Consider the following 12,949-nt stretch of genomic DNA (forward strand, 5'->3'; position numbering starts at 1 on the left):
ATTTCACCTCGCTGGTTCTCAATAATTCAGCAAAATAGCTTGGACTTTGGGATTCTATTCTGAACTCTGAACGAATGTCTCAAAAAGCTAACTGAGAACCTGTTTTATTCAAAAGTAAAATAAATTTCACCTTGCTGGTTCTCAATAATTCGGCAAAATAGCTTGGACTTTGGGATTCACAGCTGGAATAAATAATGTAACAAATAAATAACATAAGGTTTGAGGAATTTGTTCAATAAGTTGTTTATAACTGACTTTAAAATGACTCAGAAGCATTTCCTGATCTGACATCCTGCCTACTGGCAGACATAATTTGTCTGTGCCTTCCAAAACTTTCACAATTGCTTTTGAAAATCTGGTTTATGTTATGATCTACGGTTAAGGTTTGCTCAGTTTTAGGCTCAAAAATGACAATTGAAACCAATGCTGAAAAGAAAAGAAACATGGAAAGGACTTAAATGAACTGCAATCACTTATGTTAAAGTCAGATGTTTTTTTCTTTTCATCCATCCCAATCTCATTAGTATGCAAGATTTGTTGTTCAGTAACAACTCCCCTGCTTTCTCCTCTGTAAATCAAATCTGGCATAGTGGCCAAAAACACATTACTACAACTTCTGTGCTCATCACGTGATGCATACTGGCCTAATAAGCATTTTCCCCCTTAGAGAATCATTGGAAAAGGAGCAGCTATAAAACACTGAATAAATTTTTCCGTGTGTCACAAACCCAGCAAAACAACTTTTTTAATTATCAGAATTTGATTCACTGGGTGCAATACCATCTGGAAAGTCTAGTTTAGCCATAAGGCATTTTTTATTTTATCCCATTCATGTGTGCGTGGAGGCAACCAGAAGTTATCTGGCTCGCCCAGCATGCCCTATAGGCCCAAGAATACAGGAGCATGCGGAAAATCTGGGTAATTTTTACGGCTGGAATCCAGAAGCATGACAATTTATTTATTTATTTTATTTTGGATTATACATCACTGTGCACTCAGTCGCCCTACAGGTCAGTGTCAAACTTTCCCATGTTAGCCATCACAAGTCTGTAATTCACTCATTGTATACAGAATAAAGAGAATAGGAAAACCTCCCATATTTGCTTGTAATTACACTGAAGAATATGATGTGAAAGTGGCATATGTCTGGTTGCATTGGGCGAAACATTTTCAGCTTCTGCAATTGTATCGATTGGGGCATTAACTCTTAACAGTGTTAATAATGTCTAATTGCATTAAAAGAAAATTTGATTCAGGCAAATGACATGACTTTCAAGCTCAGCAAACAGCTGTATTTTTTCTACCCGCAGCTCATAAAAGTGTTGATATACATCAGATGGAGAGAGAGAGAGAGAGGGGTAAGGGTCCAAAGCAGCAAAGACAGACAAAAGGAGATTCACATTCAGTGGGCTAGATGTCATATGGCAAAGCTCAATATTGGTTAATCAATGATGGAGACAGGGTACAGAGACTGAGAGGAGAAGTAAAACTCAAATAAATTACTTTTATCTCTTTAATGAGACAACATTAATTTTGGTCTCAAGGTCTGGCAGAACACAAACTGATTTATCACCTGCCTTTAACATTGTGGGAATTAGTCTAATTACTAGGGGTAGGAAGAGCTAATTTTCACTTCACAGAAAGCCCACTGTGCACAGAATCATTAATCACAGCCAGTGTCTGGGCACTGTGCTCCAGGCCTGGTGGGAATATTAGTGTTGGTCAACAGCATCGCTGATAACTACATGTGTCACAACAAGTCTGAAGGAAGAGCAGACAGTAGGATGTGCACATGTGGGGAGTCCCAAGTCGTTCCTCGGACCAGGACGTCGCTGTGGTTAAGTGAAGATTGAGGACGTACCAAGACTCTTATATCTGCTCTGAGGAGGAACGGTGGATGAGCGACGGTAATCCACATTTTAAGTGATGTGGAAAATGATCGTTCAGCATATAAGTGTCTGTAAATCGAAGAATCTGTCTCTCATGGTCGGTTGCATGTTGCTGGCATCTCATATGATCCATTGTATCAGGTCTGTAGAAGCTCCACATGCTTTATTTCAGCTCCTGAACATTCTTTTGTGTCATCTATCAACAGCATGAAGGCTCTTATCAATAGATTAAATAAACCAGAGGGAATCAGTGACCCAGTGGGACTCTGTAATGTGCTGACTAGGCCGATACACAGAGCACAAGAGCACACGTGGATTAGTTTTATGACAGGTCAAGCTTTCTCAGAGCTGTGGTAATGATTGAAAAATATCCCTGTAATTGCTGATAAGCTTTTTAAAGTTTCAGTAAACCCCTGTTGGCCGCTAAGTTGGCACATAACTTGTTAATAAACTCTGGCTTTGTAGTGCAACGTCGAGGGCCAGCGGCTTCTTTCATCCTATTGTCTTCTCACAGTCTAAAGGGTGTGCGCTGCATTTTGAGTGTTCTGCAAATCATTCAAAAGGGCATTTTGCATATGTGACAGAAGAAGAGAAAAAAGGTACAGGGTGTTTAGGCTGGTCAGATCAGATTCGATATTAACATGCCTTCCATTCAGATGAAAAAACAAATTTCAGCTGGGTTTCTATTTGCAGTTAGATAATCCATCTGTTGTGAAGAAAGTGTTTTACTATTGCCATTGTATTTGCCTCAGCTGTGACCATCGTGCACACTGCTGAAATGTCCATACACAACACAGTAAATTCAACAAGTCCCACTATGCTGTATTGTGGCCGATCCTGACCTCTGAAAGGTTTTCCCTGAATGGATCAATATAGGATCTCGTTACCATTTCTGCTGTTTATAGCTGTAAAGCACAAGGTTAAAAAAGGTCTACAGCCATGCTACTATCTAGTATCTGTGATGCTGTCTTTATGCAAAGCGGTGCATTGAGCTAAATCAGAATCAGAATCTGCTTTATTGGCCAGGTGTGTTGGACACACAAGGAATTTGACTCTGGAACATCGGCCCTCAATGTGTATGTACATATCCCCATGCAAGGGGCAAGTAAACAGTAAACCAGCATAAGGCTGTGTAATATAACAAAATAAGCAGTATTAACAAGCAACAAACAGTGCAAACAATGCAAAATAAGCAGTATAAACAGGCAGTAAACAATGCAGACAGACAGAGGAATGCTCATTGAAATGAGATAAAGAGGAATAAAAATAGAGTACTTAAAACTAGAGACCTATACGGATCTGTATAATCTGTACAATGTATATTTACAGGTATTGCACTGAGGATTATTGTCCAGTCATACTGTCGTGGGTCAACTGTTCATCAGAGTGATGGCCTGGGGGAAGAAACTGTCCCTGTGCCTGGTTGTCTTGGCGCACAGTGACCTGTAACGCCGTCCAGAGGGGAGGAGTTCAAATAGATTGTGTCCCGGGTGTGAGGGGTCTGCAGTGATCCTCTCTGCCCTCCTTTTGACCCATGAGGTGTACAGGTCCTCCATGGAGGGCAGGCTCACACCAATGACCTTTTCTGCAGTCCTGACTGTCCGCTAAAGTCTGTACTTGTCCTGTTTGGTTGCTAAATGCTAATATCAACATGATGCTGGTTAGTGGGATGTTTTCAGTTTCTATCTTAGTTTAAGGCGTTGGCATTCTAGTATTCACTAACTAGCAAAAACACAGATAAGCCTGACGGGAGTGTTGTTAGTTTTGCATGTATTTGGTCATAACCCATATTGAGAACCAAGGTTTTTCACCAGCTGACACCACCACACTACTAGCATGGCTAAAATTGCTTGTCTTTGACAACTTTGTAATGTCAAACTATTAATATTTTATTAATCTAGGCCAACTTGTCACTGGGCATTTTGAAAGGCAAATTGCAAATGTTATCCACATAGAGTATGTGACCATGTAATAAGCAAACTCTTGGAAACATATTGTATCATTACCACACAAAAGCACACGACTGTTCCAGTACCCCAGACCCGCAGGAGCCCTAACATCGGTTGCCTATTTATGTCATTTAGTTGCACGTAGTTTGTTTAGCACCTTGCTACTGCACTGACGTTCAGTATCACCTACAGTATCTTAGGTATTTATTGTTTTTTGGCTTATATTCTGTCTGATCCATGGCTAGATCAACCTTCTGATGGGCTCTGGGGCAAAACATTTTTTTGTTGGGCCCCTGTTGACCCCCACTATAGAAGACAGCTTCGTTATTTCCCCAGGCAGTATTTTAGAGCTGAAATTATTAGCTGTTGACAGAAAAGTGATAATTGATTTATTACTTTTAATTTTTTTAAGCAAAGTGTGAATTTGGGGTGGCATAAGATGACACTTCCCAAAGTTATCTCTGTATTAACTCTGATAGACACACACACACTAAAAGATTTTAAGTCTTAAAGAGGGTGAGGACCCATCATAGCTGATGTTGTACTTCACTGCTGCAAATTTCAAACAATTTGCAATTAATTAAATTATGTACCAAAAATGACATTGTAACACTGGGGTGAACTTTGGACTTCTGGGGCACCTGGGATGGGGCCTCTGGCCATTTGCCTTGTTTTCTGGTTGTTAATCCAGCCTTGGCCTGATGTGGATCTAAATAACCTTTTCAAATATTCCAGAAGAATTTATGGCACTGTGAGGTACCCTTCTGTTTTAATTATTTAAAATGAATAATACTGAAGACAGGCGCACACAGCTGACAGCACCGTTCGACCCGTTAAGGAGAATGATACTGTCAAGGCCTGCTCCGAAGAAGCCAGCTGACAATGGAAACAGGGCGCAGTTTCAGAAACATCCAATTTAATCTGTGCGCTTCTGTTAACAGGTCCGGGTGACGGATTCACCCGTGGCCTGGCTATTTAAATTATTTTAAAATCATAAAGGCAAGGAAACAAGGCATCGGAGGGGAGGAGGTTGAGAGAAACAGTCAGAAACCAGAAGTGGTTTCCCTGAAGCAAATTACCTCTATATCATCGCCGGAGACAGGCGGCAATCTGCCTGATGGAGAGCTGAGGGTGACAGACAGAGCCACAGTGGGGAAGGAGGAAGCCAGTGAGAGGTGGGCGGACCCGAAAGACCCGTCCAATTTTCTGGAGGTCAAATACACGCGCGCTCCCGCACATGCTCCTGTCATGTCTTCAAAAGATCCCCCCATGTAGTTTTTTATTCATACCAGCAGAATGGGTTTCAATTTCCTGAGATGCGCGGTTTAGAGGTTTATTGGTGGAAGCTTGGGCTGCAGTTTGGATTAAACTGTGACACTGTGACATCTAAAGCTGCTGAAGGGATGAAAAGCGTCTGCAGGAATGTCAACACCAAACACCATGCTGCGCCATTTAACTGTGCATTGGATGCTTGTCATTGTTTACTGTCTAGGGCTAAGCACCAACGATTGGTTTAATTATCACTTATTTTGAACACTTTCTTTGAATTTGGTCCCTAGATTCTCAGGAGTAAAAATGCATTGGCGTCTTAAAATTGTTTTTTTATGACCAGCAGTACCAAACTCAACGATGTTCCATTTAGAAGACAATGGAAACATTTGATAAGCTGACATCAGTGAATCTGTGCCATTTTTTTCTACAGCAAACAGGCTAATTCAGATCAATTTCCAGAATTGTTTACGATTAATTTTCGATCAGTTAATCGATGAGTAGTTTACGTCCATGTCTCACGCACACCCGGTAGACAGTTAGGAGTACTTTTCCATCCCATAGGCTACACATGATGGTAGTAGACTCGCGGGACTCCAGTACTTTTATATTCCATACAGTCACTCCGCAGTGCCTACTTTTAGACTAACAAATAAGTATAGGTAAATAAATGAAATGAGTAAAACGATGACGAAATGAAAGATTCAGCATTTCCTAGGAGAAGCCTCTGAGACAGCACACTGGACATGGCTGCTGGGGGGCCTAATGCAGTTTTCATAACGAAACCTTTTACTAAACAAACAACACTTTAAAACGATATAACTAAAAATTATAGAGGCGTGTTGACTGTCTTTTTTTAACATTAGGTTCAGTCAAATGTGGAGCGTCCGTGTTGGGCCAGCACTAGGTTGTCAGACTGTAGTATTGTAGCCTGGTATCATGTTTGCAAGGTTTAGGTGTTAGTGAAATAACCGGGTTAGACCACTTTAATCTATTCAACTGACTAAACTGATGCAGCTTTGTTGAAACGAATAAGTCATTTTCCACTTCAGCTTCTCCTCAAATGGCCTTACTTCACAGGATGCAGAAGGCCAAATGAACTTAGGGTATAGCCTCTGCCGAGTCATTATACTATTATGGTTTGTGTGCAGTTCTTGATTGTAAACTTTAATTGCATTGTTGTATTTATGGCTGGCCTAGCGGAACACAGTCTTTTTTCTTATCTTCACCCAATCACAGGTACTCGGTAACATTATGATTGATGGAAAACAGCCAGCATTTGGAGCTAAGGTGTGGGGAGTGTTTGTAGCGCTAATTGTTTTATCAGTCATACAGGTGCATATAATTTTATGGCAAGAGAGGAGCTGCTAGTAAGATAGATACTGAAACTACAGTTGCTTAATTTTCTAATGCGCTGTAGTTGAAGGTGTTTGCAGGCGGGACAAGGGTTGGACATTACCTCACTCTGAACGCTTCTGGGGGGAGAAACGAGCGAGTAATTAGCTGATTAGAGGCCCTTCAGAGCAGCTCAGCCGCCAGCCAATCCCAGCTCACACCGGCCTGCAGGGGTGGAGAACAAGGGCTGATGGTGTGAGACTATATTTTTGAAGTTAGTATTAAACCGCAGGATGGGGCAATATTGCAGATAGACAAGTTGGCACAATTCAAGGAAACAGTGGGGCAATATTGCAGATAGACAAGTTGACACAATTCAAGGATGGCCATGCAAACCTCAGTCATTTAGTCTGTTGAGAAGTAGATTTTTCTAACGACATCAGTCATTTAGTTGATATTGCTTATTTTTCAATAGCATATGGCTCGTGTTGATACCTACAGCCTGAACTTTATGAAAGGATAAGAAGAACACCGTGACTGGAAAAGGCTCCACTCCCTGCATGCTGACGCAGGCACAGGTGCGCACCCGCCAAGTTTGTTTTTTTTTTTTAAAACTCTTCAGTCTTCCCCAGTGAAGCCGTTATGGAGAAATCGAAAAACTTCAGAATTGACGCCCTGCTCTCTGATGAGCCCAACCGGGGGAGTCGAGATCTGTCCCCGGGTCTGAGCAGCGACAGCCCCGCGGGCAGTCCGGTTTCTTGTCGCCATGCGGACACTCCTCCTGCACGGGCTTCTCAACTTCAGGCCGGAATAATCTCCAAACCGGGTGTTTTAAATTTCCCACATCCAGGACTTGCTTCATTGCCTCAGGGGGCGATTCCCGGCATGTATCCTGCACCCATGTACCCATTGTCGGCGTTGGGTGGACAGCACCCCGCGTTCGCATACACAGGTTTTACGCAGCTAACACAGACCTACCCAGAGCACCTAAAGGCGGCTGCCATGACGGGATCACTGCCCCTGGAGCACTGGATCCGCGCTGGAATGATGATACCTCGAATGCCAGATTATGGTTGTAAGTATGATAAGATTCTTATGGTTAAAATAGAAACTTTAAAACTCAAAAGCGGAATAACTCACGTGCGTAAAAATGGGCCTATAGATTTGACATCATTCAAAGACGGAAGCAAATCAGTGTCATGTGTGAACCGTTATCAGTTTTTAAAAGGAGGAGATTTATTCAGGTCGCTTGATTTCTGAAGAACTGAACCTCGGAGGTGTTGTAAACTGTGACTGTCAACTGAGTTAATGTTTGACTAAACTCCACCCATGTTATGTTCCTGTTTGTCTTTTACTGTGATGATGTTGGAACTATTATACAAGGCTAATAATAAAAAGTGTTTATTTTATATACATATATATTACTTGTTCTCATTTTAAGTAAACAACTGATTTACTAATACAATTACATTGCTGATCGGCATGTCTATATCTATGCTTCAGAGTATTTGAATAAGACGCTTAATAGAATTTTGGTGATGTGATTTGCAGAAACAGTTTACGCGTTTGGATTTCATGTACATGTGCTATTAAATTAGTTTCCCAGCCAATGAGTTTTCTAAGCCATGCATGTTTTGCAGTATTTTACTCAAGATAATACCGGAAATCTTAATTTATTTAGCGACTTGTATTGGGATTTTTTTTACTCCTTATCTGTGTGTCATATTTACATTTTTGCTCATTTATTTCTTTATTTGTGACAGAGAAACTAAACCAGCAGATAAAATGTTCTTTAGTTCATCAATAAAGTCTCAAAAGCCTTCATTGAATTTTCATTAAGTTAATGGCATGTTTGTGTTTTATGGCATCTGCGCCTGTTTCTGCCGTGTCCCCTCAACACTACGCTGGAGTTAAGCTATTTTAATTAATGATGGCCAAACCTATGTGTGCATGTTACCACCCACAAAATATGTCGGACTTTCTATGTCATTGGTATCATATATAAATAAGACAGGTGACAGTGTCAGGCCAAAACATTTCACCACGTTTAAGACGTGATTTTTTTTCTAATGGTCACATAGTTCAAAATAAATATCTGAATTTTCAAAACAAAATATTAAGACGTGTTAAATATAACAACTTCATAGACAAATGTTAAATAAGTTGTCAGAAAATAATTGTAAATTTAACTGTAAGTTGCATGAAGCCACAGCCATACAGACTGATAACTGTGCTCTTCCTCCTCCAGCGGGGCCTCAGTCTGGTCTTTTGGGGAAGTGCCGGAGGCCCCGCACTGCCTTCACCAGTCAGCAGCTCCTGGAGCTGGAGAACCAGTTCAAACTCAACAAGTACCTGTCCAGACCCAAACGCTTTGAAGTGGCTACCTCACTCATGCTGACTGAAACACAGGTGAGATAAACCAGTCCACTTCATAAGTCAAGGGGTCATTAAAACAAAGTTTACTGGGCAGTATTCCTGTCTGGCTTTCATTGCTCTGTGAAAACTAACAGCCAGCCACAGCACACCCTGGAATTTAATGGAATACCACAAAAGATGCTGAAAAATCAGAATTAAACAGGAATATGAGCATAAAATAATAAACAACAGTTTGTGTAAGTGATTCCATCTAAAAATCCAATTAAATGGCTCCTTACATGTCCCAAGGTCTGACTGAAACTATAATGATAATTAAAATGGTTTTAACAGAGAGGAGTCACAAGTGTGCAACAAACACATAAAACTGTATAAATTGTGATTAGTGTATATTTGGTTAGAAGGTGCCTTTATGACCAGATATCCCAAATAGTGTGTAAGCGTTCATTCTTAGATATTTGTGCATCATAAATAGTTTTTGAGTTGTGTTTTAGGTTCTGCAGTCAAATTTGACTTAAGAAAACATATTATTTGCTCTTTAGTGTCAATGAGGAAAAGAAAAGTGAAGGTGTGGGTATTTGTATCCAGATATACTGTTGATTTAAGTCAAAAAAACTTTTTATTGAACCAAAATCACTGACTGGGAAAATTAAAAGAAAAAAAATCAAAAAAAGGGTAGAAACCTCATGAAGAGCAAACAAAGGAAGGATCTCCATTTTATAACATAGATGCTGCTGTTTAATAACACCATCTATTCCAGAGGTGTAAATGACAGATATAATCACAAAAATATCTGTTCAGACAAACTGGAACATATTTTCTATGTGTGACCATCTTTTGAGCACATTTTCTATGCTCTGTCATCTCTGCCAAGGTCAAGATTTGGTTCCAGAATCGGAGGATGAAGTGGAAACGCAGTCGGAAGGCAAAAGAGCAGGCCACCGCCTCAGGCCAGTCTGAGGGGGAGCGACTACGCAGCGGAGGAAAGACAGCCACCAACAAATCTGATGAGAACAAACGAGCTGTGTCTTCAAATGACAGAGGAATAGATCTTGACTTGGAGGATGGTGAAGAAGAGGAAGAGGAGGAGGAGGAAGAAGAAGAGGAGGAAGCACAGCATGGTTTTCCTGTTGCTATGGCTAACGGTGTTGGGATGCCACAATCCACAGACTTCTTGAAGCGTGGCACCAGCATTGGCTACAATCCCCACAGCCCTTTCTCTGATGACGAGCTGGAGGGGGTGCAAGCAGGAGGAGGTGACAGGAAGATTGGGGCAGGACTGTGAAAAGACACCCGGGAAACACTGGTTTGCTTTCCTGAGTGTTACAGAGACATTACAGTGGGGCATGTCTGTGTTTGTGGTCACCAGAAAGGACCGTTTCCAAGCATAAAGATCTTTTCTGATGTGTTCTGTGAATGTACTACAATTAGACAGCTACCAAACACATACACACAGGTTTATGAGACAAATATACTGTAAAAAGCATCTGTGTACAAAATCATCTCTGAGTACTGTAAATTTTGTAGCATGCTGAAAACATTTGCACCCTGAATTTGTTGTCACGAGTTTCTGCCTCTCACCTTCTGGTCACCTTTTCTTTGTTCCATCCAATGACAGCTTGAGCTTCACCAAGTGAAGACACATTGCTGCAAGAAATGGAAGTAAGATAAGTGAACTGTCGTACATTCAGATAGTGGGAGAGTGTAGCTGAAGCCTTCATTGTCACGGGGACAATAAAATTCAAATAAGCTGTGTGGTGTTGTGATCACAGGACTACAAGCTTGGAAACGTCTGCTGCTGTGGATGTTTTCATTTGTTTGTTTTTTATGATGTTTATGAATTTATTCTTGTCACTTATATGTAAATGGATTTAATTTATTTGAATGATTGCAAGGATGAATCATACATGTATTTAACTGAAACTTGTTTGTGGTGTAACTGTGAAATAAAAAAGCACTAGAATTACCAGTGTGTGGATGTATGTCTCCGCCAACCAGTCAAATTCACTGGTATGGGACGGAAGTGAGGCCACTGGCCTTGACCTTTGACCACCAAAATCAGTTCATCTTTGAGGCCAATTTGAAGAAATTACCTTAAGGTGTTCCTGAGATGTCATGGTCATAAGAATGATACCAGTGCGAAGTCACAGTGACCTTTGACTTTTAACCACCAAAATCAGTTCATCTTTGAGTCCAAGTGGACACTAGGGCCAGATTTGAAGAAATTCCCTCAAGGTGTTTCTGACATATCGGCTGGCCAGACATACAGACGTACGCATGCGCAGACTGACAGACAACCTGAAAACATAATGGCTCCGGCCACAGCTATCGCTGGCACAGAGACATGAAAAGAGACAGCAGAAAAGAAAAAAAAGAAGAACTGAAAAATAAAGACATTTTTGATCCGCTCAAATGTCAATACATCTTTTTAAAAATGTGATTAACCAAAAATGTATACACTCAGTTAGCAGTTTAATATTAGGTACATCTACAACCATAAATCAGAAAAGGCTGGAATTGTATGTAAAATCAAAATAGTGATTTGTAAATCATCTGTGTGTCAGATATAAATGGCACTTTTAGTTTAGACTGTGTGGCAAGAAGCAGTATCATTCTCAAAAACAATATATAGCTGAGAAGCCCCTCAAGGTTATCAAGAATAGTCACTTTTAATAAATAATTAAGTAAATTTAAGAAGAGTGATGATGAAAAAAATGGTAGTTCAGCTTCTGAAATGTGAATGTGTGGTAGTTTAATAATGAAAATAAGTTTCAGCCTTGCAGTTCTCCTACAATATGATGGAATAACACCACCTTGGCTGAGATTTTTCTATGTTAATAAACAAGAGAAAAATAAACTAAAATAAATAAAGCATTTTGATACAAAACTTTACAATAAATAAACACAATATAAACAAAAACAATTAAGTTCTTCAATTCACACAGGGTTACACATCAGGACCAGGGCCATAAGATGGATTGCCTGTTATAGCTGATATTCTAATCTGGGGGAGGACGTTTTAACAAATACATGCTTATTTAAATTACACAGAAATCTTATGGAATCAACCCGAGAGCTGGGGCCCTTGGGCCCTTGGGCAGTTGCAAACCCATACAGCAGCATCAAATAACCAAAGCAGTGCTACCGGTTACATGTTTAACTTGAAAGACTTGTAAAGAGTTTTTATTGAACCTTTTAGACTTGATTTAATAGTGGAGGCTAGAATACATTACAAGCATGCAGACGGAACCTCTATTAAACTGCAGCTTTTAATTTGGCTGATGAAAAATCATGCGAATCAATAGGAGCTCATTTAGCTGTGTGACTTGTCAGCTCTATGACAAACACCATTTGGCCTGTTTTATGACACAGGCCCCTGTGACACAATACAAAAATCATGGCTAATTGATAAGTCAGCGGAACAATATATGGAGGCCATTGATTTGGTTTCTCTTCTAATTTAATCTGAATACACCAGTCCTGTTGATTAAATATTCCTCACGTAAATTACAGTTACTGCTGATAATGCTGTCAGATTTTTCAACAGCCGGTCCCACAAAAGTGCTGACGGCCTTCTACCTCTTTACTTTTTTAACCAATAATGCATAGTGAGTCTGTGTCTTTCTATAAAAAATGGTTCAGTGTCTGTTGAATCACTCAAGTCACCCCTGAGATATCAGTTAAGTCCTCAAACACAGAGTGGCTTCCAGAAACCCCCAATTTCATAGTTAGACAAATAAATAGGGCTCTTTTTGTTTTGTTGGGTTATAAATCAAGGGCCTCAAATATTTACACCCTTTAATCAATCAGCAAAATGTCAGGCTCATTACATAAGCATGAACACATTGTGCATCTTTTAATGTAATCACGTGTATTGGCGTGGGTTTCCTGGGCCCTGTCTTGTCATTTAACTAATGGGCCAGTAAGGGAGTGAGTGACAGCGTCCAATAAATTCACATCTCTCTGACTTAAAACGCTGATCTAAAGCATGTAAAGGGACTGTTTCTTCCAATAAAGTTTATTGAAAAGGCGTGGCTAGGAGATTGTATTCCTGAGCATCATTTATTGTTGCAGGAAATGCGTCTCACAGGTGTTTTACCAGTGCAACCTTCAGTTTATACTGATCAGCAAACA

General features: G+C 40.3%; 1 protein-coding gene across 1 annotated transcript; it reads left to right on the forward strand.

Moving 5' to 3' along the window:
• Positions 1-6,789: 6,789 nt before the first annotated feature.
• mnx2b (motor neuron and pancreas homeobox 2b) lies at positions 6,790-10,780 on the forward strand. The gene is made up of 3 exons (XM_020608371.1): positions 6,790-7,517; positions 8,691-8,851; positions 9,690-10,780. The coding sequence occupies exons 1-3, from the start codon at positions 7,085-7,087 to the stop codon at positions 10,098-10,100; spliced, it is 1,005 nt and encodes a 334-aa protein (XP_020464027.1). The 5' UTR covers positions 6,790-7,084; the 3' UTR covers positions 10,101-10,780.
• Positions 10,781-12,949: the final 2,169 nt, after the last annotated feature.

Source organism: Monopterus albus, unplaced genomic scaffold (assembly GCF_001952655.1).
Source record: "Monopterus albus unplaced genomic scaffold, M_albus_1.0 scaffold4.1, whole genome shotgun sequence".
NCBI lineage: Eukaryota > Metazoa > Chordata > Actinopteri > Synbranchiformes > Synbranchidae > Monopterus > Monopterus albus.